The sequence below is a fragment of the Cyprinodon tularosa genome, unplaced genomic scaffold, assembly GCF_016077235.1.
Source record: "Cyprinodon tularosa strain WSP-4 unplaced genomic scaffold, ASM1607723v1 ctg120, whole genome shotgun sequence".
In the NCBI taxonomy this organism is placed as follows: domain Eukaryota; kingdom Metazoa; phylum Chordata; class Actinopteri; order Cyprinodontiformes; family Cyprinodontidae; genus Cyprinodon; species Cyprinodon tularosa.
In genome coordinates, this window is record NW_024038004.1 from 3,091,543 (window position 1) to 3,119,434 (window position 27,892).

Consider the following 27,892-nt stretch of genomic DNA (forward strand, 5'->3'; position numbering starts at 1 on the left):
TGTATTAGAGATGAAGAGAGGCTCCTCCATCGTTACGCAGCCTCCAACTCCGCGCAGCGCACGACCGCCGGCTCTGCGCGCTCCCTGCCGCAGCTCCCACGGGCTGCACTGTGGAGAAGCGGACCCTACACCCTAAAGCCAAATTTATTTATTTATTTATTTTTTAAGTCCTTCCCTCTTTCTCGCCTCTCTCTCTCTCCTTCACACGGTTTTCATCCTCTACCTCATTGCAGTCTTATCACGTCCCCCCCACCATCCCCAACCCTCCCTCATCCTCCTCATCCGCCTCGGCCGCTACAGGAGAGGAGAGAGAGACAGAGAGAGAAGAGTGCGGCTGGACCTTTACGACATGTCGACAGTCAGCCACTAAAGTGTTCCTTTTGCAGGCGGACAGAGTGAGTAGTTCCTGCATCCGAGCTGTGCCGATCATCGCTGCGTGGATCTGTTGGGGGGGAGAAAGAGAGAGAGGGGGAGACAATGAGGAATGCAACTGGATTGCGTTACTCTGCCAAGGATTTCCATACCTAGCCTGGTAAATGCTTTAACATGCTCCTCTTAATAGTGACTAAACTGCTCATGCTTTTTTCCCCCCAACTAACTATTGCAATGTCTAAACTGGAGTGGCTGTGAGTTATAGCTTCTCATGTATTTGATCTGTGATGCTGCTTGCCTGATATAGTGCGGGGTCTGTGCTTTGCTTTGCCTGGAGCAGGGGCCCTAAAATAAAATAGAGGGGGAAAAAAACTGTGAGTGTGTTTTCTGACCGCCAAAGAGGACACAGAGGCAGACAGTGAAAATATGTGACATGAATAATATGGGGAAGGAGAAGCAGTGACCGTCATCTCTGGCTGGCTTGCGTCAGTGTGTGTGTGTGGGTGTGTGTGTGTGCAAAAGAGGAAAAAAAAGGGAGGAATAAAAGAGTCAAGAGAGACAAGGAGGAAAGCCACACCTGTGCCAGGACTGTCTTATAAATAAAAGAGCAAGAGACTTATGCACAATCACACTCAGCCAGAGTCATTTCGTGCTCCCATAATGATGCAGAGCTATGCTGACTGCTGACTACTTCACTTGGCTGATCTGAGAAGGAGGCTTGAGTGTTGACTATGTTGCTTCCCATCAAGGCAGAGTCTAACAGGAGGGATCCCAGTGGTCTATCTGGACTGAGTATTGATCTTCCTTATATAGGAGGTGGGGTGGGTTTGTTTTTCTTTTTGCCCAGAAAACAAAAGAACAACAAGACAACCCCTCAGATAAAGATGACCAACTGCGAGTCGACTGAGTTGCATCACTGTTTGTTTGACAGTATACTGAGCACATTGGTCTAGATTTGTGAGTTTTCTCCGTCCTGAGGCCTTCCAGCACGTCTTGCAGCATTACGAAAGCTCACACTCAATCCACACGTGTGCCCGCCACCTGTTTCTGTTCCCTGGCTGGCTTTAAAAGCATACTTTTTGGATATGGTTTGACCTTTCTTGCATTGTTTTCCTGCACACGCAAACACACGGGTGTGAGAAACTTGGCTCAGGAGCTGCTTCTCTCTGAGGCGGGCGTACATTGTGTGCAGAGCAGAAGGAGGGCTTTGATGTAATCAATATCAGATTTCAGCTGTTTCACTGTGAGCTCTCATCCTGAGTGGCAGACTTGACTGACTTCTTACTGCTTATGCAATCCCACTCCTTTCCTCCTCCTTTTGCACCCACTCTATAACCCATTACTCTCTCCTTATCTGTCTGGTCTGTCTAATTCTCCATTCCTTCACCTTTTTTCCCGTTTTTGCCTCCTCCTCTGGTTTTCACTCTTCCCTTCATCTCTCTCCCCCCATTATAATCACCTCTGTGATTGCTCTTCCTCTCCCAGGCGGTGATGTTTTCACTGCAGCCTTCTTGTCTAACCCGCCGATGCCAGATTATTGCAGGATGATTACAGCTACCAAACCATCATGATCATTATTGCATTCCGTGTGCCAGTGTTCAACACTCTATGAGCAGATCGAGATGCTTTATCCAATTTAGATCTCGTTAAGGCTTGAGAGGAAATATACTAATGCAAAACTCTGCATCTCAGCTGTTTTCTGCTTTCTTTTGCAAAATCATGCATTCCCTTTTATAGTGTTTAAACACAGACTGTATGGGTCGGGAATTTGATTTGTTTGCCAGGTCTGGAGAAAGAAGGAATAAGAAAACAGAGCATTGAGAAATTCACTGTCCATCAATCAATCAATCAATCAATCAATCAATCAATCAATCAATCAATCAATCAATCAATCAACCAATCCATCCATCCATCCATCCATCCATCCATCCATCCATCCATCCATCCATCCATCCATCCATCCATTCGTTAATGGAGAAATCTTCTAATCTGACTGTGGTAAAGTACTGGATTTGGCCTTGAAAAACATGCAGTAATCCTGCTCCTATTACATCACCCCCACTATCAGTATTGGTCCATGCTTCAGCCTGTCAACATGCTGCCTCCACATCAACCCGCTTTTGAAAAATTTTGAAGAGTTTTGATTTGCAGCAGTGCTCCAGCTCCACTGTCATTATCACAGTAATGACTATGACAGGTCCCGATGGCTGTTGATAACCCAACATATTTTTGCTGATTGATAATCTCGGGTAGTTTGAGCCTCACCCCCTCTGTGTTCCCTGATTGCCATTCATCCTATTAAATGGAGCAGTTCATTAGACTGAGGCATTATGAATCTGATTTGCATTTACTCATATTCATATTGCATACATTAAAACAACACTCGCGTGACATTTCAGCTTTGCCGGCCATTTGAGAATACAGATGAATATATTCATCACAGCTGTTATTTTGTTTTTCGTCCCCTATTTGTCCCAAAAAGCCATCCTGAACATGGTAGAATGTGATTCTCAAGTGAGCTAGCCCATGTGTCCGTGTTTTAGTTTTGCATTTACAATGCCAGTATTTGAATTGGCAATATAATGGCTTTCATTGCATCACCTGGACACCAAAGCATTGTTGGTGGATTAGTCTTAGCTGTCAAAAAAATATTAAACTGCTCAAATTTTCTACATTTTGTCAAATCACCACCTAAAAAGGTAATTCTCTTTTGTTTCTTTCCTTAGATAATTACAAAGTAGCACATCACGCTAAAGTGCCATCAAACACTACATGCTTTTATATTTGCTTATAAAAAAAACTGAATTCTGATACTAAAGAGCTTTAAAAAATCAACTAATTAGTCAAGTGTGATTTAAATCTTAACATGCTTAATCTAAATACAGCCATTCTGTGAAAAACCTCAGAGATAATACAAAGTGGCAGCATCATGCTAGGGGTTTACGCTTCTTTAGCAAGAAAATAGAAGATGGTGTAAAGACAACCTGTTGCAGGATGTAAAAGTAAAAGTTGACCTTCCAATGAGAGCTCGATCCTGATGGTTTATGTCCAAGCCTATTCATGTGTTACAGTTACTCAGTCAAAGTCCAGGTCTAAAACCAATAATGAAGCTTCTGTTAGACTATATTTTAGTCTTATATTTTATATTTGTCTTTTATATTTTTTTATTTTTCTTTCTTCTACTGTCTGATATCTCAAAAATATTTTTGCACAGAAAACAGGCAAGTGTTTTAAATTTCAGCCTAAATGTCCAAGGCAGTTGAGCTGACATATAATAAAATTTGCCAAAGAGGTAGTGCTCTGCCGCATTATGTAATGATGGCATAGATCCTGTTTCATAAACTAATGAAATAACATTTAATCTTCATTTCAATATAACCTCTGAAAAAAGTAATAAAATCCATGAACACAATTTTTTTAAGTTTCTCCTGCATTACGTAGTAGCGCGGTTAATTTTTGTGGCTGCTATTAAAAATCGCAGCAGCTGCTCTTTTTTGTATTAAAAGGTAATAACATGGTACATTATGGAACACACCATGACAAATTGTTAGTGCGTTCATCCTAATCAATATACATTTACTAGCTGTTATGTTATGGATCCTAGACATTTAAATCTCTATAATGTTGTATGATGTATGCAAAACCTTTGGTCATCAAGCCGCTTATTCAGCTTCATGGCCTAATGATCCATAGGCATTAACTTTTGAGGCCTTCAGAGCAGGACCATTAAGACACCTAAAAAGGTTATTTTTCAATGCATGGGCTATCAGAACCAAGGCTAGCTTTTCTGTAAAAACAACAAAAAAGAACGTTTCTGTTGAAGATCCAATAACAAGAATACATCTGAATTAAGAATTTAACACAAAATTAAGTGAATCAAAAAAATTCCTGTCATTTAAATTTTTATGTATGGGCCATAAGAAATTCCTTTCCACACACAGGTTGCTCTTTTGCAGAAAAACTTAAAACGGTTAGGTCAAATTCTTAACATTTCAACCTACAAGTCATCACATTTCAGCACCATGGAGAGCGTTTGCTTTGAGTCACCAGCAATCCTGATGTTAAAGCAAGGTCATTCTGATCTGCCACGCTGTTTCACAAATCTCTTTCACCAGATCCAGAATTTTTAAAGTTGTAAAGATTGTCCAGAAAATAGACTGTGCACTTCTTAAATCCCCCGCGTTGATTGGAGATTTGTTTTCTAAATATTGCAGCAAAAGCAGCCTGAATAACAACCAATGGATGTGTTTCATATAACAAAGCCAAACTCTCTCTTAGATGGCTTTCATCTACAGTGAAAATTCAAAAATGATTGAATCATGTCGTTTTTCACAATTGGTACTTTATAAGAGACTAAAGAATTAATGCTGCACAATCCACTTCTTTCCATTAGTTTGTTACTTCAATTAAATCACCATGTTTAAATACTCTGAGTTATTAACCTATTCTGAACTAATCTCTTTATGAAGCTCTAGTTTATGAGTAATTTGTCATTTGTACTGGGAGATTTTGTTAACAGCAAACATGCAGAGTAGTTTTTGGTCAAGCCATGTAAAACTTATATAGGCTACATTTCTCTTTTGAATGTTTTGTTTATTTTACAGTTACGAAACTTATGCTATTGCATATATTTACTATAATCTAATATATGTTATTGTTTCCATTTGCTTTTGAGGCATGAGATGAAAAGCATCTCTTTTATTGCCCACTTGTTATAGCATCTGCTTATGTCTATTTTGTAATGAATGTTTACATTATGAATGTATCTGAATGCACATTTGTTTGTCAGTTATTATTGCAACACACGTTGCCAAGGAGTGTCTCTCTGCTTATCAATGTTAATACCACTGAGGGCAGAACCATGGTTGAAGGAATGATTGCTTCCTGGGGACTGGATTCAAATGCATGCTAAATGTTTTCAGGTTTTGATGTGTAAAATATTTCTCAAACCATGCTTCAGTATTTTTCCATTTTACAAATAGGAAGCATTTTGTGTAGGTGTATCACATAAAATAGGGTGAGGTTTCTGGTTGGAATAGGAGATAGGGTAAAGAATATCATGGGATGCAAATGTTTTTGCATGGCACCGTATGTTTCCTCTAGTTTGACTCATGTCATGGCGAACTATAGCCGGCAGCGGGTCTATACATCATTATTTCTATATAAGGAAAGTTTTCCCCATGCATGGCTCAACAGCCTGGGTGATTTAACATTTATTTCCAGCCTGCTTGAATATGCTTATGATGTATCACCAATCTGATTCATCCTGAAATTACTTCTCCTTCTACTTCCCTGTTTGTTTGTCCTTTCCTGATCCTGTGTGTGTGCGTCTCATTGAAATGTATGCATGTTTCCCTGGTCTGGCAGTGAGATAAAGGCCCTGATGCCGCGTCGTAGCCCCAGGCTGCTGAGCTGAAAGGGAGAAGCAGTAGGATGCAGTGGGTCACTCTGGCGGTGGCCCTGGGGTGTGTGTGCCTGTCCCAGGCGTCGCACGGCCCCACCCCTACCCCCACCTCCACTCACACCCCTCTGGTGGACAACTCTGAGGAGGAAGTGGACGAGCCGTGTTTCGAGCCGTGCACATGCGAAGTCAAAGAGGGCGTGCTGCACGTGCACTGTGATGGGCGGGGCTTCACCAATGCCAGCCAGGTACCCCTTTTGTCCTCATTTATCACAGGCTTCACAACAGTGTCATTAATCTTGTTAAAATGCCGAATCTCCATTGCTAATATATTGCCTTTGTTGTGTCTTATGGCTTGTTCTTATTGTTCCCCTCCCATAATTAATAAACTAAGTAATCAGAGCTGTAATTAATCATCCAGGTGTCACAGTCATGGATCCGCCCTTTCAAACTCAACCTCCAGAGGAACTCTTTCAGACGTCTCTATAGCAACGGGTTTCAGCACCTTGGCAACGCAGTCTCGATGAACCTTGGCAACAATGGACTTCAGGATATCCGAGTGGGGGCTTTTAACGGGTTAGCCAAACTGAGGCGCCTGTACCTCCATGAGAACAAGCTGGAGGTCTTCAGAAATGACACGTTCGCTGGCCTAGAGGCTCTGGAATACCTCCAGGTAGGCTTGAGGACACAATCAGTCCTAATTATCCGTGATTGACTTTATTATTGATAAGTCTGCCCAAGAGTACAATTCATTTTCATGCCAGAAAAAGACATGAATCGGCAGGGGGTCTGGTTGAAACAGGGTAAAAGAATGTTTAGGTGTAAGTTTGAAATACAGAGTCCTTAAGTCCTGGTCAGCAGCAATGGCAGCTTTGTCCAAATTGCTTAATTTCTTTTTTCTTTCCTGTAGGCCGACTACAATGTGATCAAACGAATCGACAGCGGCGCTCTAAGGTTTCTCTACAAGCTTCGGGTTCTCATACTGAATGATAATCTGATTCCCATCCTGCCTGCTCATCTGTTCAGGTTACATTCTGATTATTTTACTCCGAAGCTTTTTAATTTTGCAAGGACCGATCTGTAGAAATATCACTGCCAGGCACGGTTAGTCAGAGTTCTGCTGAGGCAGGGTTATTCTAGAGCATACACAGCGCCTTGCAAAAGCACTCATATCCCTTGAACCTTTTCACAATTAGTCACGACCACAAACTTTAACATGCTATATTGGAACTGCTCTAATGTGATTGACCAATGTAAAGTGCTTCATTATTCAAGTGGAAAGACACTTGGTTTTCTGAAGATTTATAGATAAGAATATAAAAAAATGTTCTGACCTTTTACTGATGTCTTCAGAAACAGGTAACAAAGTCCATCTGAGTGGGATTTATTCTCTATATAAATTCAGCTGTTGTTTTTTTTTAAGCACAAACAGATAGGTTAGGTTCTCAAACAATATTAAGTGGGGCTGGCACATCAACCATAAGACTTGCATTTCACTTTTCCTTTAAGAAAAAGTGGCAAGAGGAAAGCCATAAGAAGTCCAATTTGCTACAGTCCATATAGAGGACATGACAAATGTGTGAGAGAAAGTGTTTTTGTGAGATGAGGTCAAAATATAGCTTTTCAATCCAAAATTGTCTTGCAGGAAAACTAACACTGCAATCACTTTAAACACCCTACTTATCATTTGGAACATGGTGGCACCAACATCATGCAGGGGATTTTTTTTTTCTTACCAGGGACAGGTAAAGAAATTGGTATGAGTTGAAATAAAAAACTGGACCTCAATAACAGGTTATTATAGAAAAGAAGATTTTTTTTCAGATACTGCAACAGAGTTTAACCTGAGCCAAGTTAACCTACCTGCATGTCGATTATCCTAAACTAAACATTACGCCCAGACAAAATTAAAGGATTTTGGAAGTATTGATTCCTGAGCATAAATACATTCTGCATTTTCAGATTTTCATTTGCAAAAATATTGAAGACTGTATTTTTCCTCCAATAATATTACTACTTTTGTTTGTGATGGTCTATCAAATAAAATTCAACTAAAATACAATTTTGCAGTCGTGATGCGAAAGAATGTGAAAAAGCACAAAAGATATGAATGCTTTTGCACTGCGCTATATGTCACATCACAGCAGATGAATTCATTATCCAATAAAAACTGAATTTTCTTTATTGCAGTTTGTCCTTTAATCTTATTCATCCTCTCCCTCCTACTCCAGATCTGTGTCTCTGACTCATCTGGACCTGCGGGGAAATCGTCTGAAGAGCTTGGCATATGCTGGGACGCTGGAGTACATTGGCCGATCCCTGATGGAGCTACAGCTGGAGGAGAATCCCTGGAACTGTAGCTGCGAGGCAGTGCAGCTACTGCAGTGGTTGGGTCAGATCCCCTACACGGCTGTAGTCGGGGATGTTACCTGTGAATACCCGTTTCATCTGCATGGAAAGGACCTGAGGGAAATCCCCCGCAAAGAGCTGTGTGCTGACCTGCCGGATAAAGAGCTGCAAGGAGAGAGAGGCACTCCATCAGAGGGATCCCAGCCCCAGCCTCTGCCCCCAAACTCTAAACACAACTCCCATGCGGGGAGGGTCAGGCCGACAAAGCCATCATCTATGGTGCATGGCTCCCGACAGAGCACTCACACGTCCTCCACTTCATCATCCTCTTCTTCATCAGAGCGTAAGGAAAGAGAGAGGCAGCCACGGCCGACTAAAAGGCCTCGGCCCTCCAGGGTTCCCCCTACAGCTCGCAGTTTGATGCCTAACCAGAACCCCCCTATTGCAGGCTACCAAACACGACCCCCCATACCCATCATCTGCCCCATCCGTTGCACCTGCAACCTTCACATCGCAGATCTGGGTCTAACACTGAACTGCAAAGAGAGCGGATTCCGTAACATGTCTGAGCTCATACCTCGGCCCCTCAATGGCCGGAAGCTCTTCCTTGGGGGGAACTTAATCCAAAAGCTCTATCGTATGGACTTCTGGAACTTCTCCAGCCTTGACCTGCTTAACCTTGGAAACAACCGCATCAGTTACCTCCAGGAGGGGGCCTTCTCCACTCTAATGAACCTGAGGACCCTCTTCCTGAATGGAAATAACTTGGATCGGTTGAGTCCCCACATGTTCCTAGGCCTGCAGAGCCTAAGGTGAGAAAGATTTGCATCGCTCAGCATTTCAAACACACCCTTCCCCTCTTTGCACTTCAAACAAAATTCTTAAACCAATGCCACACGTCAGCTTAAGGTACTTAGAGATTTGTTTGTTAAAAGAGTTGAATTGAAGAGCTGAAAACCTTGATTACTATAATGCTGGAGTTTGATTGAAATAAAGGTTTCCCATTCCCCACCATGTTTGTCATTACTTAGTCACGCTGTCTGATGCAATGCTCCAGTTGAGTTGTAAGCCTGGTTCTGAGTGACAATGTGAAAATTAATGTTTTTTGGTATTTGGATACAGAGGTGTTGATAAGACAGCAAGGTGTCAGGATGATGGCAGGATTTTGTGTTTAGGAAAAGGCTTGTCACATCGATGCATATGTATATAATTGTCAGATTAAGCTCAAAGAGATGATTCATCCGTACATAATGCATATCTACTTTCGGTAAGTGCATTAAACATTAATATGGACAACAGAACAGAACTCATACACTTTCTATCTAAAGAATGATAAGTCATTCAAGCTTCAGATCTCAGCAGTAGCGTCTTTATATTTCCAGACAGGTTTAAGAAAATCTGCAGCCATTAATCTGACTATTAATCAATAATAAAGATCCTCTGCGGACATGGGAAATGTCTTCCTCTTAACCTCTCGTTAGCCTTTGTTAAGTGCTAAATGGTGACAGAGCACTATGAGTATTTTGAACTGGGTCTACAGTGGATATAGAAAGTCTTCACACCCTCTTTAAAATGCTTGGTTTCTGTCAATTTAAAATGAAATCCTAAAAATGACTTCAATCTTCTGTATTTGCCCATTCTACCTTGAAGAGGTTTTCAATATCTGTCAGGCTGTAAGGACGACTCCTATCCACAGCCTTCTTTAGGTGGTCAAAATTATCAGAACTATTTTGTTTCTTGTGACTTGTCATACCTTATTAAAAAGTCGAGGTCCAAACCAAGAAAATGGCTCCTCAGAGTACCACCACTGTAGGCATGGAGCGCTGCAGTGTTGCTTTAAGATGCAAAATAGCAATTGGATCTATGGCTCAACCTTTTAAGTTTGGTGTAATTTTGTTCAGGTAACTCTGCAATGTTGCTCCTCCTGAGGAAATGCAGACATTCCATACATTGCCTTCTTTAAATGCTTTCAGTATATACATCTGGCTAAGAAATGTGCTCCCAACCAAACCTAAAACTTAGCCTCTTTGTTTCCTGAAAAGTAGATTTAGGGAGATTCTAGCGAGCTGGAGATATTTTGTTTAGAAGAAAAGCATCTTTTAGTACCTGACTAGATGATTCCTGCTATTCTTATAGTTTAGGCTTTTGGCAGCCACCTTCACCAATCTGTCTTGTGTTTTTATCCCTTATGGAGAAGCATCCAATTTTTGCACTATTACTGTTCTTCCCTGTCTCATACTTTTGTTTAAGATAGCTCTTGATCCCTTGGAATTTCTGAGTTAACTATAGTATGCAAATAAACAAATGCAACAAAAGTCCAGCTGGGATGGTTGAGCTTCAGTAATAGGTAATCAGATGCTGTATAACTGCAGATGTGTTCCTGAGAAAACTGAATGCTACAAATGAAACAAAGGGTGGTTGAACAAAGTATAAGCAGATTGTGGATGCTTATATAAACAAAGTGTTGCAGGTTTTTTCTTGAACACACTTCTTTTCTCTAAGAGATGTGTTTTTATTTCAGTGGATTCTTCAGAAACGAAAGAGTGCTAAATCCCAGACTGGCATAGTAAAGTATATCCCATATATTTCTACTAATTAAAAACAAACAAACAAACAACACAAACCAGCAGTGTTGTAAAAAAAAAAAATTGATAAACAGACTTCTGTGTGAAATTTGACATCATTTGATGTTGATCAGTTTGTGAACAGGCAGAGAGGAGATTAAATTAAATTCCTGCTATGATACTGAAACATGAATATTCAGCAGTGTATTTGTCATGGAGAGATAAAAGAGGGCTCCACAACCCGTAGCTTGGATTTTTTTTTATATTATGTTATAATACTGTGGCCCATTTTATTTGTCTTTTTTGTTGTAAACACTGATTGTATCCACCTCTTTGTTTCCTGATTTTAGGTTCCTTTACCTGGAGTACAACTACATCCGTGTTGTAGATCCCGGCACCTTTGACTCTATGCCATCCCTGCAGTTGTTGTTTCTCAACTCCAACATCTTGCGGAGCCTCCCTGTTGGCGTGTTCTCCGGAGTCAATCTGTCCCGTCTTAACCTGAGAAACAATTTCTTCCAGCATCTTCCCATGGAGGGTGTGCTGGAACACCTCAGAGGATTGGTTCAGGTTGGTGTTTACCCATAATTCACTTCTTCTAAACACTGTTTTCTGCAGTGGGGGGGGGGGGGGGGGGGGGGGTTTGCTCTAGCTGCTATAGTGCCTTGGAGAAGTATTCGGAGAGCTTTATCACATCTTTTCATCAACTACAAAATGCAGTGTCTTTAAATGATATGATAGAACAGCAATGATGTTTTGTGATGAATTAAAGGAGAAAGATTCACCTCAATTAAAAACACTTTATTAATCCCAAAGGGAATTTAAAGGTTGCATTAACTCATAGTATATTTTTTATCCAGGTGTTGTAGGTGTTGATAGGCAGAAACGATCTTCTGTAACGGTCCGTCTTGCACCGCATTTGGAGAAGTTTCTGACTGAGTACACTTTGTTGTTGCTTAAAAATCTTCTGAAGAGGATGCTCCCTGTTTACTTTGATCTTCTTCACTTCTCGAATCACTCTATGTGAAATAAACTCTAGAATCTCTAGAGGAGTTTCTAGAAGAGTCGGCCCTCTTTTGCTTGTCATTTGCTTTGATGCTAATACCCCAGCGGATGATGGCAGTAGAGATCACACTCAACAACATCCATTGTTTTTAACATTTTTTCCAGATAAAAGTTGTATGAAATGTGTTGTGAATTGGCGCTATATTGAATTGAGTATAGGGTTCACATTTATTTGAATCTCCTCTTTACTCATTAAGTCATTACAAGTAGTTACCTCATCAAATAAGTCTATCCAATGTGATCTCAGTTTTAAAGCTGTTCAGTGAAGGCCTCAGAGGTTTGTTGCTTAGTTTAGACAGGGGGATGAAATTTCACATTCTTTGAGACTCAAAACAAAATCACATGCAAATGTTAGAGCCAAGATTTGAGATTTAGATCTATTTTGCTATCATAGATGAGCAAAATATATCAGTCTTTAAATTTCACATACTGGTAGAAACATAACCTAAAATACTTGGTGTTGCAAATGCATCTGCAGGTGGTTCTAGAAAATAAACACATTGGGGTTGAAAAAGAAAAAAACTGCTGATATTTTCCTTTTTTTGTATTAATTAAACAAAATAAGTAAAGTCTGTATACTTCTATCTTATTATAAAATAAATCGAAGTTTGGCCTTATTGGGCAACTTAAAATTGTACCTTCTACATAGATAAATTAATTACATACAGTGCATGACCTTGCATTGGTCTGCAAACGGATTTTGGCCAAATTCACTGAGGAATTGTTATTTGACAGTGGTAGAACCAAGCCAGCGTAACTCTGTCACACCCTTTGCTTCACTTAACAAAAGTATGATTAATCTGTTTCAAGACAAAGATCTAATATACTCTAAAGAAGCAGTGTTTGGTGTTATTACATCTTAATGAATCAAGAGTTGACAAGCCCCTGCTGTATTTTTAAACTTCTGGCAGCCCCTGATCTGCTGGCCTCTGAAACAGCTGGAGTTTTTTCCCATCATCTGTTGTTTTGAGAGCTCTGCTGTAGCATCTGGGACTCTGGTTGTGCCGCAGGTATTCCAATCGGAAAATTGCGATTGACTCCATTTGCATAAGTGGTCTTAATAAATCAAAAGCTAAACTGCAGGAAGCTGAAACCTTGAGGTGTTTAAGCATGGTTTCAATTAATGCAACTTACAGTAAATAAACGGTATGAAATGCAGCTTGTTTTTGTTTTATGTTTTCTTCACATTTAACCACAGCTTCAAGTGAGTGGTTGCAGCACGCAACACACAGATAAGGACACATATTAAATCCTTTCAACCAGCCTCATAAGGCTTCAGCAAATTTAATGTAAGCTTTTCTTAGACAGCTAGAGCAGAATGAGCTAAAGTGGGTGTAGATTAGCCTGAATGTCATTGTGAATATCTGTTCTTATTTAGCTCGATGTAAAAAAGGAAAGAAAATCATAAAGTCCTCGATTCCAGGTTTGTGTGGGTGAGACTGGCAGTTTAGCAGCAATTTCGAACTATTTTCTCATAAAGGGGACAGGCTGGAGGAACCATGCACATACAAATAAATGCATTGTGTCTATTGTGCAATGCTCTTATGTTCAAGAGAATTCAAGCTTTCACAAATTGGATGCACACAGTGGGCCGTATTCATGGAGCCCAGCTGTTTTACCATTATAGTGCTGGAAATCTGTGCCACAGTAACTGAATCCATTCATTTATTGGGGTTGTTATTTCCCTAACAAAGCCATATTAGTGCTACCCGTTGGTTGCAGAGAACAACATGATAGTGATATAACCTGTTGGGTTACTGGTGGGCTGTTTGAAGCTTGGGGCGTGGGCTTCAGTGGGTGCTGCTGTGTGTTTCAGAGACAGAGTTTGCACTGTAAAATCAAAGGCTAACATTGTTGGAAGCAGGATTTAGCTCAGAGCTGCTAAAAAAAACAACAAGCAAACAAAAAAAGCAATTCTGATAAAGCAGCAGCACATAAAGCTTACAGGCAGCGGCGTCGTCAAGAGCAAGATTGTGCAGTCACAGCCACTTAACTGATATAAAAAATATTTCCCTCAGCGTAGTGTTAGAAAAAAATAAATATTAGTCTGACGTTAAAGAGAAAATTAAAATCATTGTGGTGTGTGCAATTTCTCATCTGGAAAATTAATGCCAGCAGTAAAGCAACTGAGCCTTAAAGCAATGAAACATAAATATATAATAAAATCAACTTATGCGAAGCCGCATTTGAATGGAGGCCAAAAATAAAGACAGCCCAGGAACACATATGTCTTTGTCAGTACGTGCTAAGAACATGACGGGTTTCAGGAAGACACTTGCTTGTCATTGCCAGCATTAATCAAGAAACTTGCCTGTGGCCAGGTTTGGCTTTTAGTGAAACGTATCTCTGTCTGAAAAGCTTGATGCAACTGGCACAACAAGGAACCAATTATGCCCCAGTGTGGAAAGTTGAGACAAAGACTGATCGTACAAAAATGATAGTGAAGCAATGTGGGAGGTTTTCTGACAGATTAAAGGGAAGGTATTCACTGTAAATGCTGCTGAATTATTCACATACAGTATATCCTGGTGCCAGTGTTATCAGGGCCCCTGTTCCTGTTGAGAATTTCACTCTCTGTCAAAACTTGATATTGTGGGTTATAAGGGTAATGAATTTCCACTGAGCATGATTTTAAAGCCAGTTCATGTGTTAGCTTTGCAGAGAAAGCCAGAAATGGTTGGAATTCAAGGTTACTGTTATTAAAAAAAGACCATATGGAAGCATGATTGGAAAAAAAAAAACCCTGTCAGGCTCTAACAAAAAATCAGGAAAAGACAAAAACCAGATCTATGGATTAAGATGCAGAAATTTATACCCTTTACTGTTGTCAAATCTTGGCAATTTGTCAGTGAGATTGTTCATAGAGAGCATGGATAGAATACAGGGGCTATTATTATGTTGTACTAATGACCTGCCCTCGAGTGAGCTTGGCTTATTGTTCAGGATTCAAAAGTTTGTTGATATAAGGAGAATTTTTTTTGCCAAACTGACATTCACTCATGAGCGACTCTAAAGCTTTACGGAGTAAACAAAGCTGTTAATCAAAAACTCTGCTTAAGAAGAGATCTCTGCTGTTTTTCTCCTGTTCCTCCAACAAGAGGGTGGTTATTTAGCATTGAGAGCAACTGACAAACTAACTACCAACTGACCTATTATGATTACTTATAGCATAATCTATATAATAACTTTAAAATTTTATAGATTAAAGATAATTGGAGATAAATAAAAAAACTTGTAATACATGGCAGTACTGTAATGTCTTTCCATGTGTAAATACTATTTAAATATAAGAATATTACATAATAGATAAGAAGCTATATAAACGTGCTACACCATTAACCATGATTAAGCACTCCAGTATTATAATTACATTTTTAGCTTTAGCACATCATTCAAGCACTAATGAATAAATACAACAAATTTGAAAATAGTACTTGAGACATAAATGTGTAATTTTAAAGTATATAAAATAAGGCTATTAATTGTTAAAACTGGAACCTTCCATCCTTTAGCACTTGTCCTTCGGGGGTTGCAAGAATCTGGTGCCTCCATATTTTTAAGTCTTTATGCAAAAAGAAGGGTAAACCCTGGATAGGTTGGTTGTCCATAAGACAACATGGAGACACACAACAATTTAGAGACACCATTAAACCTAACAGCCATGTTTTTTTGTTTGTTTTTTTACTGCAGGAGGAAGCTGGGGAACCTTTACTTGCACAGGGCTACCATGCATACTTAATGCAGAAAGATACTAGGCTAGGATTTAAACCCAGGATGTTCTTGCTGCAACATAATAGTGCTACAAACTGGGCTATTGTGAAGCCTTAAACTGAAGCAATGAATGAAAAATTGAAAATATCATACTAGGAAAATGATTTTTGACAGTACAGTTAAAAATAATGAAACATCATGTACCATCGTTTTCCATTTTTTCATCCATCTTCTTTCACTATCTTTCATAGTGCGTCACATGAAATGGGGTTTAAACCAAAAATATGTTTCCAGTCTTGTTTTAACATATTTATGTAAACACATAAATTTAAGAAAAGAAAGATAGTCTTTGAGTCCAGATGTATTTTCCTAGAACCTTCTGGTCGAAACTTTGCATTACAAACAGATTGTGTGATATCTAACAGCATGACCTTTTAAGTTAGCAATGACTGGCTAAGCTGGCTGTCAGGTTGCTTCTTAAGACTAAATATAAAATGAAAAGAGCAACATGGTACTGTTTTGCTGGTAAATGTAAACAAAACAAAGGTTAGAGTGGTTTGTGTGGTCAGCTGCTGGTTAGCAACATTAGTGGTTTTGACAGCTAAAAAAACACCCCTGATATGTCTTTGATCAGTTTTTTACAATAAGTGTAATTGTAGTTGTTGAATTTAGAAAAGAAGGACTAGTTTGGCCTGTTGAAATTATTATTTCATGTGTATATTGTAAATAGTGCACAAATTAAAAATGAAACACAGCTTATGTTTTCAAAATTCTTTCCTACTCTTTTTTTACAAAAATAATGGAAGTAATAATTAAAGTAGAGTGAAGATGAATGTGAATTGTAATTCTTGGGAAAAATTGCTATATGGATTTATGACTGGATTTGAGTATGGGGTTGTTGTTGTCATGTAAGGTGAACCTCCCGCTCAGACGTTATTCCTTTGCAACCTATAAAAGATGTTTTAGGGGTTGCCAAGTTAAGGCAGTCGCATAAACAGTTGATAACTGTTAAAAGTTGCCCTGCAGATAAAATTTTACACTGTTAAAATTGTAAAACTGCAGATAGAATACTTCAAAGTTTGGGTTGGAATTAAGTTTTGGAAAGCCTGGTGAAGTCAGCCATGTAGATGTTTATGTTGTATGGTTGCTTGGCACTGGTGCTTCTCTTTCTTACCACATGGTATGACAGCTGGTACCTAAAATTAGAGATGCACTGATCCAAAACTTTGATCGGCTCTGATATCATGTAATTAGCTAGATCTGATATCAGTGATTTCATATTGGATGTCAAAGATCTAATCCAGTGCACTTTACATGGAACTGTTATTTCTTTCATTTTGCTGCTTATTTGTTAATAAAAAATATAAAGTACATTTATATCTGTTTTAAGTTGTTGCCTTTTTTAAACAATGTTTATATCACAGCTAAAGCTTTGAATCAAATTACAAGATGGCTCATTCATTCAACAGTTGAATCAGATCGATATTAGATATCGGCCGAAACGCTCAGTCCAAGTATTGGTATTAAATTGGATCGTAAAAAAACTGGATCGGTGCATCTCAACCTAAAATATCCTAGATTATAAGTGTGTGTGAACTTATATCTCCTATTAAGATGTCAATGTGATGGTCTGTTAAGAAGCTCCACACCGTATGACTCTGTATTGGATGGGAAGTACTGTAGCTGATGTTAAGTTGAGACCCTCAAACAAAAACAATCAATACAAAGGTAATACAAAGAGTAATTGGTAGCATCTTTTACGTGGTTGCATATCCTGTGTGTCTAATTTTATCAGCAGAATAAAAGTAGCTGAAAATAAGTTAGATCCTCTTGTAACATGAACCAGTTTTCTTTACTTTAAAGTGTGCAGCACAGCATAAAACGCAGCTCTATAGGTGTTTTAAACCTAAATTGTGTAGCTCAGCAGAAAGCCCCTGTCATTATAGGTTTTATGTGCTGGGAAGTTTGACCACAATACTTGCGTGCATTTCCTATTTCTGGAGACAAGATGGGTCTCAGTCTCAGATTTCACATTACATACCAATAAAGCTCTTTTAACTTCAGTAATAAATTTTTTCTCTTGTTAAATAAAGACAGCATTTTCTAACCATAGAGATAAGAGTAATTCACTGTTAACAACCATTGCTATTTAATTATGTGCAAGGGTGGATAATATGCCAGGACATAATTAATGTAGGCTAATTATCATAGTATTATTTTAGCGTTAACATGACTTCATAGCGACATGGTGGTGCCCTTGAACACATTTCTTTGCCGTTTTTTAAAACCAGGACCAGTAAGAATGAGCGCACTTCAATGCAACTGAAGAGTTAACAACACATTCCAGTTGCAAATATCCAAACTGATGTGAAACTGCAACATTAAAAGTCTGTATTTGTTTTCCCACGGAATAAAAGATCAGAGGATTCTTTCCAGACTCAGCATGTTGCAGGGATGTTTAGTGATCACACAGAGGCAGAGGCGCCTGTTCTTGTTCCAACAGCGGCCTCAATGGACCAGAAACTTTCACTCTTTGCTATTACATCCGCTTGTGCTGTGTCTACAAGAAACGGCAAACGGCTGCAAAGAACAAGTTCATGGCGTTCCTCTGGGGGGTGTTGGGGAAACTGCTCAGGGGAATAAGCAAACGTGCTTGAATACATGATGAAAGTTGATAACAATACCGCAGCAAAGACGAAAATTCCCTGGGATGTGCTGTGATCACAAAACTCCTAAAATCGAACTGTTTGGGTGTAGACTTTCAAAGAGGAAATTGATTTGACATGGTTCTTTGACTTTGTAAATGTAAGATTGCTTCTGAAGATATTTTTACTTTATATCTGGATAGTGATAATAAAAAAGGTTTTCAATAAATGAAAAACAACATATCTGCAAACATTTCTTTTTAGCTTTAGCTTGGTCACATTTAAATGTTTCATAATATCAAAAAAACTACATCTGAGGGCCAAAATAACTTAATTGAATATAAACCTTTATTTTCAAATAAAAATCTTTCTTATTATGGAAGAAATACTGTCCAGCCAAACTTGGCCCAGCATGAATTGGCCCCTTATTCTAATAAATGGCTGTTCCACAACTGGCAGCAACAACTGCCATAGGCGGCAATGGCTTTTACTGTTGGCATTATTGCAAAACCTTTTACAAATCTTTGCTGGATTGTTTTATTTCTGCCCAACTGGAGGAATTTCAAGGATGAACCACCTGTGCAGGTACATGCTACAACATCTTAAGGAAATTGAAGTCCAGACTTCAAATAACCATTCTCAGACCTTCATTTTTGTAAAGTTTTTTAGAGGTAGAGTCACTAATGTGTTTCAGATTGTTGTCCTGCAGGGAAACATAAGGGAGCCTGAGCTCAAAGACAAAAATTATCATCAGAAATGTTACTTTGGGATATGTTGACCGCAGAATTTGTGCTAGTATCCAATAAGATAATCTTCTATAAGATAACAGCAGATTGTGAACAAATTCAAAGTTTACACTATAGCACAGTCAAAGTAATGGGATTTTGCATATCAATGGGTGTTCATGAATGCCTGTAAAGAAAAAATAGCCTCGGGTCCTTCAATGATGATGTGAGAGATCAATTAAGTAATGTAGAATAAGATCATCTTAAATCAATGGTGATAAAATTTCTCTACAGAATTATTTTTGGTCTTATTATTCATAAAACAATGGAAGTTATTTATCATAGCATTGAAAGAAGATCTGATCCCCAGAGACTTCTGTTAAACCCTTGTGCCAAAATCTTTAAAACATGTTTCATATCAACTTAACTTCTAGAAGCATTATTCATAACAAACCTGACAAAATAATATTGTTTGAGCAAACCGATCAATTAGAAGGCACACGATTTGCTGAGAAAGTTGAGAATTTCTCCACTGGTGGGAAATTTGATGCCTTTTTAATAAATCCGGGATAATTATTGCTTGATCTATGATCTTGGTGTTAATGAGAAGGCCAGTAACAGGGAATAAATGGACTCTTTCATTGCAGACAGGTTCACTTTATGTGATTCAACAAATTTTAAAAATCCCTAAGAGCCCATCCAAATGAATGATACATCTTCAGCATTCCTGGGTTTTATTCTGACAAAAAGCACAGAGCACATTCTCGGATTCAGAAACAGGTTTATACCTTTACTGATACTAAGTCCTTCGATACATAATGTGAGATCATGCAAAGGGAGAATGAATAGATAACCTATTAACAGTTCTCCAGTGGGGGAATATTTAGCAGTGACCTGCTGACCCCTGCACCGGAACTTTTGTCTATGATCAAAAAGTTTGTTGATAAAAAGAATTAGATATAATAAATAATGCTGCTTTCAAAAGTATCTCTCCAGGTTTCTCCCATTACATATTCCCCCTGAAGGCAGTTACTGAACAGCCAGAGAAACCTACAAACTAAACATTAACGTATTGAGATTGATTATTAATAGCATGAATCAATTCAATTCAATTTATTTGTGTAGCACCAATTCACAACAGATCATCTGAAGGCCCTTTATAGTTCAACCAGGTCATACACTCAAATTGATTAAAAGTTTTCTATCTGAGGAAAACCAGTTGTTTGCATCAACTCAAACCAAGCATGCTTGTAGCGACAGTGGAGAGGAAAAACCTCCAGCAGAACCAGGCTCAGTGTGAGCGGCCATCTTCTGAGGCCGACTGGGGTTCAAGGAGACAGAAGCGGACATACAGAAAGAAGTAGAGATACAAAAGGCAGCTGTCAATCAGCTCCACAGGCTGCCCCCCGTCCAGGAAACACACAGCCAGGCAGACGAGCTCCGAGGAAGTCCCCACGTAAAATTACAAAGAGAGCACATCCAGCCATCCAACAGGCTGAGCTCAAATATCTATAAAAAAGGTGTTGATGGCAGCAACACAGCTGATATTTCATGTGTGCATATAATCTATTAAACCTTAATTTTTTTTTTATAAGAGTTGTCTGAATAGATATATATATTATGAAAGGCAGCCCAGATTAAAAACATAAAACATAACTGACATAAACAGACCTCTATTTTAACAAAAGCACACGCTCTGATATACTAGAACCACCTGTCTTTGATAAGTGAGGTCTATAATTTCTTATCACAGTTGTGATTTGATTGACATGTTGACAGAAAATCATACACCTTGTGAACAGGCTTGTAAACGGTAAACACTCTTGGTTACGTTGGACAGATGCTTGAAAAAGAGATGGGTGACAGAGTTCCAGGGATTTGAATGAAAGGATGCAATAAAATGCTCCAAGAGTTTCAGACAGATGTGAGATCATTACCATGGAAGTTATGAAGCCGAGAGAAAAAACAAGCCACATAGCTCCGTGTCATTTGGCTCATTCATGCTAAATCATTTGCTAGATGTTTTGCAAGACTGAAGAAACTGTAAAAATCGTTTTTCAGGGAAATTTGGATTTAGCGGGAGTGTGTTGAAACTGATTTGGAACTGCAGCCTGGTGTTGTTTCTAGTCACCCATCAGTTCTAGCTATCATTGTGAAAGCCCACAGTGGACCGACGCCAATGAACGGGAAAAAAAAAAGAAAGCATCCTGCTGTTGAACGCGAGGCACCGGGGAAGGAGCGGCTCCCACAACAGCAATGCTGAATCATCTCTTTAAAAAGACAAAAAAATCATCCATCTATCTCTGCAAGCCAGGGAGATGGCCTAACCAAATTAGCGTGACAACATTTGTGTGAGCTCCTTGGAAATGTGACAGAGAGAATATCTGCTTTCACTGCCTGTGTCGCTGCTAAAGACACGGAACAGATCAGTCCTACAGACAATACAACATGATGTGATTCCCTTTGTGCATAATCTGCTTTAGCTTTTTTCAAAGTGTTTCAAAGTGAATATTTGAGTTTGTTTTAGCACCTGCAGTCAATAGCTGGGAGGCAGAAAATAGATTTGTGAGCATACCTATTGGATTATGGTACAGGAGAGAGTTACATTACATCATGCCTATTGTTACAGACAGACACAGTGATGGTCTTGCATGTTCGTCTAACTGGAAGGTTTTTTGCAAGGGCCCCTATGTAAAGCCTGGGTTTCTGTAAAGTAAACTAAATTCCCCCAAAAAATTCATTCCAAAAAATGAAAACTGGTAATTTACTTTTGCATGACCCTTAATATATATATGTACAGTATATATATATATATATATATATATATATATATACATATATATAATTTATTTATAAATTTTTTTTTCAAATTAAGCTACATCCTTTAAATTAATTTACATGGTTGCTCTTCATGAAAGGCTAGATTAGTGGTTCCCAGCTCTGATCTTTTCAGAGCCCGCCCTGCAGGTTTTAAATCTCCGTGTTCCAGCACACCTGATTTAAATGATTGGATGACCTCCTCTGCAGTCATAAAGTACTGAAGCCTGTTAGTCACTTATTCATATAAGTCAGGTGTGTGGCAGCAAGGATAAAACATGCAGGACAGGCGTACTTGTGGACCAATAGGAACCACCCGGCTAGAGTAGAAAACAAAACAAATATTTTTTTTTTTTACAATTTTCTTTAAAATCTGTAAAGTGAAGGCCACCTTTGAATTCATCCCCCATGACTTTGATATACATTAATAAAATGTACTGCAACCAAACGCTTTTTAATAAGTGCACCTACTGTATGTGTAACTTTCTCTTAACAAAAACGACAGCAGGTTTATAAAAGCTGTAAAACACACAGGCCTATCCTTTAAAGCTAGGACAGGTTTTATAACATCAGATCTCACTGCCCAATTGATAATCAAAAAATTGAAGATGTATGAAACTTAAAAATCATGGCTCACATGGTTGAGAACCTGAATTTACAGGCCAGGTATGGTGAGCATAAAGGGGTGAAGCCAGAGGAGGCCAGGGTAGATCCACAGCAGAGGTAAACAAATGTTATGGTAACCTCTGGTTAGCACTAGCCGACATTTAACCTATCAGCCCGGAAAGAAAGTAGCAACCTCTGTATAACATCTGAGCCGCTTTGCTTCATTAGGTCACATTAACCTGCTTAATGATGCAGGATCCTTTCATGTCAACATTGCCATTGTAACCAGTTGTTATATTTATATTGTTTGGACCCGTCAAAATGTGTTAAATTATTATCTTTTAACCACTTTTTCAGTAAAATTTTGTCTTAATTTTGAAAAAAAATAATGAGATCAAAAAGTTATGACCTTTAAACATATTTAATTTCCTTTACCTTTAAACAGGATAAAAAAAGCCTTAACATGCCACCAGGATCAAAGGGGTTTTGCCAGAATGGCCTAGTCAAAGTTCACAACCAAGTTGATCCAAAATCTGCGGTGATAAATGTAAACAGATACTCCTTATCCAACATAATAGAGTTTGATCTATTTTTCAAGGATGAATAAGGTAAAATAATCTCTAGATATACAAAACTGGTAACGGGAGGACAAGGATCAGAACTCAAGTCTTTCAACTTTGTCGGAGAAGTAAAGTTTTGCTGAATTCGTCGTAGCGATTCATCTCTTGTGGTTCTTTGTAAATACTCTACAACAAAAAAATATAAATATAGCATCTATTTGTTCTGTCAGCCATGGAATGCAATGCTGTTGTTATCCAGGTGTGAGGCTGTGGAAGCATTTCTCAGTCACAGCACAAACGCTCATCTTAGCCCTTCCTCCCTCCTCCTTCCCTCCCTCCTCCTTCTTCTCATTTTAAACACCGGGGGGCAAACCACAAGATCCGCAATCCTGGAAAGGTAATGACAGATTTTGTAGAATCCTCAACAATGGTGGATGCAAAATTAACCACAATGCCTAACATTATATGTAGCACTGCTGAAAACATTACCTTGCTTCTTTTCTTCCATAGGTATATAACATATAGTCTACATAATTTGAACTCCCATGTTCATGAAATTGGACCCACTTCACTAAATGTGTTTAAATTAAATTCATTAATGCTTTGATATAAAAGTTTGAAGAAAAAAAAAAAGAACAGTAGCCACGATCATTTTACATGAGAATGAGAAACAGTTCTTATAATAAAGAGCTGGAAATAGAAACAAACATTTAACATTTTATAATTAGAGCATCCTACCCCAAACTCTGCTTACTGAACAAGAAGATTTGTTTAGTCAAGGAGTTCTTTGCATTTATATTTCAACAGCTGAAGCATTGCTGTGCTCGTAATTAACTATACAAATTAATTGGTGTAGGGGGTTACATATAATGTTCTATGATATAGGGTACACCGCGAAAACAATCTAGAAATGAGTAAACATTACTTAAATCAAGTGTATTTACCCTTAATTTGAGTTAAATTTGAGTTAAGTTAAATAGAATGATTTGCCAATGGAATTAGTATTTTTACAATAAGATAATTAGACAATATGCACTAGAAATAAGACAATGCATTTTTTTTTTTTTATGTAAATTGTATTGTTCCATTGGCAAAGTGTCTCTCTCACCTCCTCCATTCAAGAAAAAATTCACTTATTTTTAGAAAAAAGACTTATTTAGATTTCTTTTTTTTGTGAGACAAAAAAAGCAAAAATATTAAGGTAGATGTTAAATTGACCTCCATGACAGTCTATTAAGCTATTTTAATATTGGTTATGGTGTATTGCTTGGCCAGTGATTCAGCTCTGTCAGAAAACTATTGCAAAACACATAAGTACTCTTAGCTTTATGGAGATTCAATAAATCACTGCCGGTTATTATGCACACCTTAACATTGAGGTAACTCATTTACAAACTTGACAGCATAACACTGAAAAAGAGAGGACACAAACACATAAATAGATCCGTCTATTTTAATTTTATAAATATTTTTTGGCAATGTGTGACTTATTTTTGGCTTCAGCGCCTGCCACCTAAAATGCTTCTGGCCATTATGATGAGCAAAAGGTTCAGTTTGAACACAACAGGACTTATAGTTTTTTTTGTGTGTATTTATTCTTGCTCTGATTTTTACATTATAATACTGGTAACAAACTTTGGACTCATCCGCTGGGACTTTCTGGACTTTCTTTTGTATTTTCCCCCTTCAGCCTGATGCTGTCCCTCATCATTTATTTAACATTTTACACAGTAAAGGCTGCACCTCAGTTTGTCTTTGATGAACTCTTGGCAGGATCTTCGGTGTGAACAATTGACCAATATTATTTCAAAGTTACACCTGATTAACAAATAACCCTCACTGATGAATGATGTCATGTTTGACAGATCCTCTGTTTTAAGATAAATTAAATATTTGTCTAACTGAAAACACTACTTTAGCCAAATGCTTAAAAGAGGCACCCAAATGTTAAAAAAAACAACCCAAAGCTGTTTTGTTTCAGCCCAACATGTTAAAAAGAAAACAAAAAAGAACATGTATTGGGAAAACTAACGAGTCTGGTTCTATGAGATTCTGCAAAGCATTCACTAATGAGGGCTATATTAGATACGATTTCACATTGTAGAATAAATAAATAAGAAAGCATGCATGAGTTCACTCTAAGTTCTCATTTGTGTTGGTCTCTGTTTGTGGTTTTAATGTTGAAATATAGTTGAAAAATTCAGGGGATTTTGATATTGTCTTAAGGCCCTGTATAGATCATATTGATACAAAAAAAAAAGAAATAAATTTAGAAAACATCATTCTTCCTTGTTCATCTCAAAAGCACTTCCCTCCAGCTTGCATCTTGATATATTTGTTAAGATTACTAATACTTTTTTTTTTATGGCTGCTTCTAAGTTATATATCGTTATCTATATATACTAGAATTATTCATGAATTTCCCTTGCATTGAAGATCAGTAATTATTTCACTATTGCATGATGACAGTGTGCTGTGGTGTGATGTGTTTCTCCAGGTGGATCTGCAGCAAAACCCATGGGAGTGCAACTGTGAAGCAGCTCCGCTGAAGCGTTGGCTCGAGGGGCTCAGTACGGTGATTTTTATGGGGGAGGCGGTCTGTCACTCGCCTGAGAAGACCAAAGGCGTAGACCTACGCTCCCTCTCCATGGAGCTACTATGTCCTGAGCTGGAGCCCCAGGAGGAACGGGAGCAAGAGGAGCAGACAGCAAACTCCACAGATGCGGGAGGAGGTGCATCGGTTGGCTACCCTACCCCCGGGCTGGGACCCCTCAGCCCTCCATGGATAGATTCAATCCCTTTGTCAGTGTTGGTGCTCAGCCTGCTGGTGCTGTTTGTCTCTGCCTTCTTTGCAGCAGCAGCACTAATCGCCTACGCCCTGAGGATTAGGGAAAAGCTGCCGTTCCGTCGCCAGGGAGAGGTAGATTTGGCTGGTATCCAGATGGAGTGTGGAATCTTCACCGAGCAGACACATCACCACCACCACCTTCACCATGGCCTCCCAGAAAAGCCCCCTTTACCTCTGCCGGAACACAACCATGTCTATGACACCATCTTGCCCCGAGAGGCTGCGGCTAAAGGAGTCGACCCTGCTGCTGCCTCGCACATGTGTAGCAACCCGCTGTTCAAAGACCAACAGGATGCAGAGGTGAACCATCAAATTCAGCAGCAGCAACAGACATTTCCATCTTCAACAGACTGCAAAGGGGGATACTGCCCCACACCAGAGAAGGAGAAGGACTGGGCCCTAGAGGTGTCCTCATCCCCCATTAACACCATCACAGGAGCAATGGGAGCGCTCGCCGGACTCCACGGGAACGGCATTTTGTGTCCCACAGTCATCGACAGCCAAGGCCCCACTCCTAAGGTGGAGCTCGTAGACTGCCTCTTCCGACTCCCAACCCCTGAATTCAGAGATCTGCCTGACAGGTACGGGAGGCCTCCACCCCGTTACCCCCACACCCAAGACTCCAAGCAAGAAGTGAGACCTGAGCAAACGCTTGTGGTCACCACTCCCGGCTCCTCAGCAGGAGGTGGCCACGGCAGCCAGAGTGAGCAGGGAGATGGAGAGCAGAGACCCAGACTGAGGACAACGCCAGACTACATGGAGGTTCTGGACCGCTCTTATCAGTTTTAAAACTCCTCCTCCCTTTAACACTCTCCTTCCAAATACCATTTTTCTCTAGTCTCCTCGTCATCTCTCTATCTTTCTGCTGATGAATCACCCAGTAACCCTGACTCTTGTACAGAGGTCGGTTTTCAGAGAAGCCTGTGGGAGAGTTGGATACACTACAAACCATGTTTATTCCTGGACTTGAGATCCGTTTTTGTATTTTTCACCAGTACTGGCACATAGGTTAGTATTTGGCAAGGATTAGCTGAACCAGGATCTCTGCCTGGGGGCCACACTTCAGCTGCATACAACAGCATTTTATTTTTTTCTCCACAATCATACTAAACATGTAACGGCTCAGTTTCTCCACCAAAATGCCACAATTAGCAGAATGCAGCACGGCTGTAGGCGCTGACGTTCACTTTATCACTCTCGAAGGACCTGTACGGATAAAAAACAAAAAAACAAAAATGTGTTTAACAACATCAAACACAAGAGTCGTGAACCAGGACAGCCTAAAGGCGTGGAGCGAGTTGGGTTTGCACGTGGAGATAGAGAAATGGCCAAGAAAACCCAAGAAGAATGAAAATAGCCAAGTGCCTTAGCAATGAACAGCCAGCAGTATGGTCGATGCTTATTTTTCTATAAATACAGATCTATTTATCTAAACAAAGAGGTTTGACTAACAATGGGCGGGACGCTGATGGACAACTGAGACTAACTGAAAACCTGAAGAGTAATTGCATTCCCTGGATGAGCCAAAAATAAGTCCCTACCCAGTCAATATTGGAGTCGTTTGTTTGCAGTTCTGTTCATTTTCTTCATCTCATTCAGTTAAACTTAGTTTGCTTATCTGGAATTCCTTACAGGGCTATGATGGCAACTAATTTGGAATTGTCTTCTGCAGAGTGAAATTTTGGATGTGGAGGACCTTATTATTGTTATTATCATTTTAATGGAAAACAAATCCAAGGAAGGCAGAACCACAGAAGGACATTGAGCCAATGGATGCATTTTGGATTTCTTTATCTGTCAGACTTAACGGGGCCACAAGGACCTCTGTATCATGTTTTATTTCATCCGACTAAGGCGCAGAGGTTATTGTATTGTTTTGTTTCTTTAAAGTATTTCTCAGAGGAAAAATTGAACAACAAAGACAAAGGACAAAAAAAAACGAGGGGTGTGCTGAGACATTTTTTTTTTTTGCGGTTACAAAAAAAAGACACTTCTATCAACTACTGGTTAATATCTTTTATGGAGATACTTTTTATGCTTTCAGTCTCCAAACAATAGTAGAGGCAGTTGTGAATATATTTATTCTTAGTTTTTGCGTGTTGAAGCTCTCCTGCAAGGGATCATGTTATATTAATGTATAGGATGATTCTGCATCTGGTTCAGCCTTCTTACCGTCGACCCACCAAGTACAATAAAGGGTGCTACATAAAAAAAGACTCTCCCTGACAA

General features: G+C 39.1%; 1 protein-coding gene across 2 annotated transcripts; it reads left to right on the plus strand.

Moving 5' to 3' along the window:
- Nucleotides 1-27,877, plus strand: LOC119775631 (SLIT and NTRK-like protein 3). Of its 2 annotated transcripts, none has more exons than XM_038273684.1 (7): nt 1-532; nt 5,740-6,021; nt 6,195-6,446; nt 6,684-6,799; nt 8,005-8,934; nt 11,037-11,256; nt 25,313-27,877. In XM_038273684.1, exons 2-7 carry the CDS (start codon nt 5,806-5,808, stop codon nt 26,450-26,452), a joined length of 2,874 nt encoding a protein of 957 aa, XP_038129612.1. In that variant the 5' UTR covers nt 1-532; nt 5,740-5,805; the 3' UTR covers nt 26,453-27,877. The 2 variants fall into 2 exon arrangements, with proteins under 2 accessions (XP_038129612.1, XP_038129620.1); XM_038273692.1 differs by having other exon boundaries at nt 1-395.
- Nucleotides 27,878-27,892: the final 15 nt, after the last annotated feature.

What these genes read in the sequence shown, in the direction of transcription:
- LOC119775631 (XM_038273684.1), top strand. Translation starts at nt 5,806, where the DNA reads ATGCAGTGGGTCACTCTGGCGGTGGCCCTGGGGTGTGTGTGCCTGTCC. An exon ending in GCTTCACCAATGCCAGCCAG is followed by an intron (nt 6,022 to 6,194) that starts GTACCCCTTTTG and finishes TTAATCATCCAG; the next exon opens with GTGTCACAGTCATGGATCCG. An exon ending in ACCTCAGAGGATTGGTTCAG is followed by an intron (nt 11,257 to 25,312) that starts GTTGGTGTTTAC and finishes GTGTTTCTCCAG; the next exon opens with GTGGATCTGCAGCAAAACCC.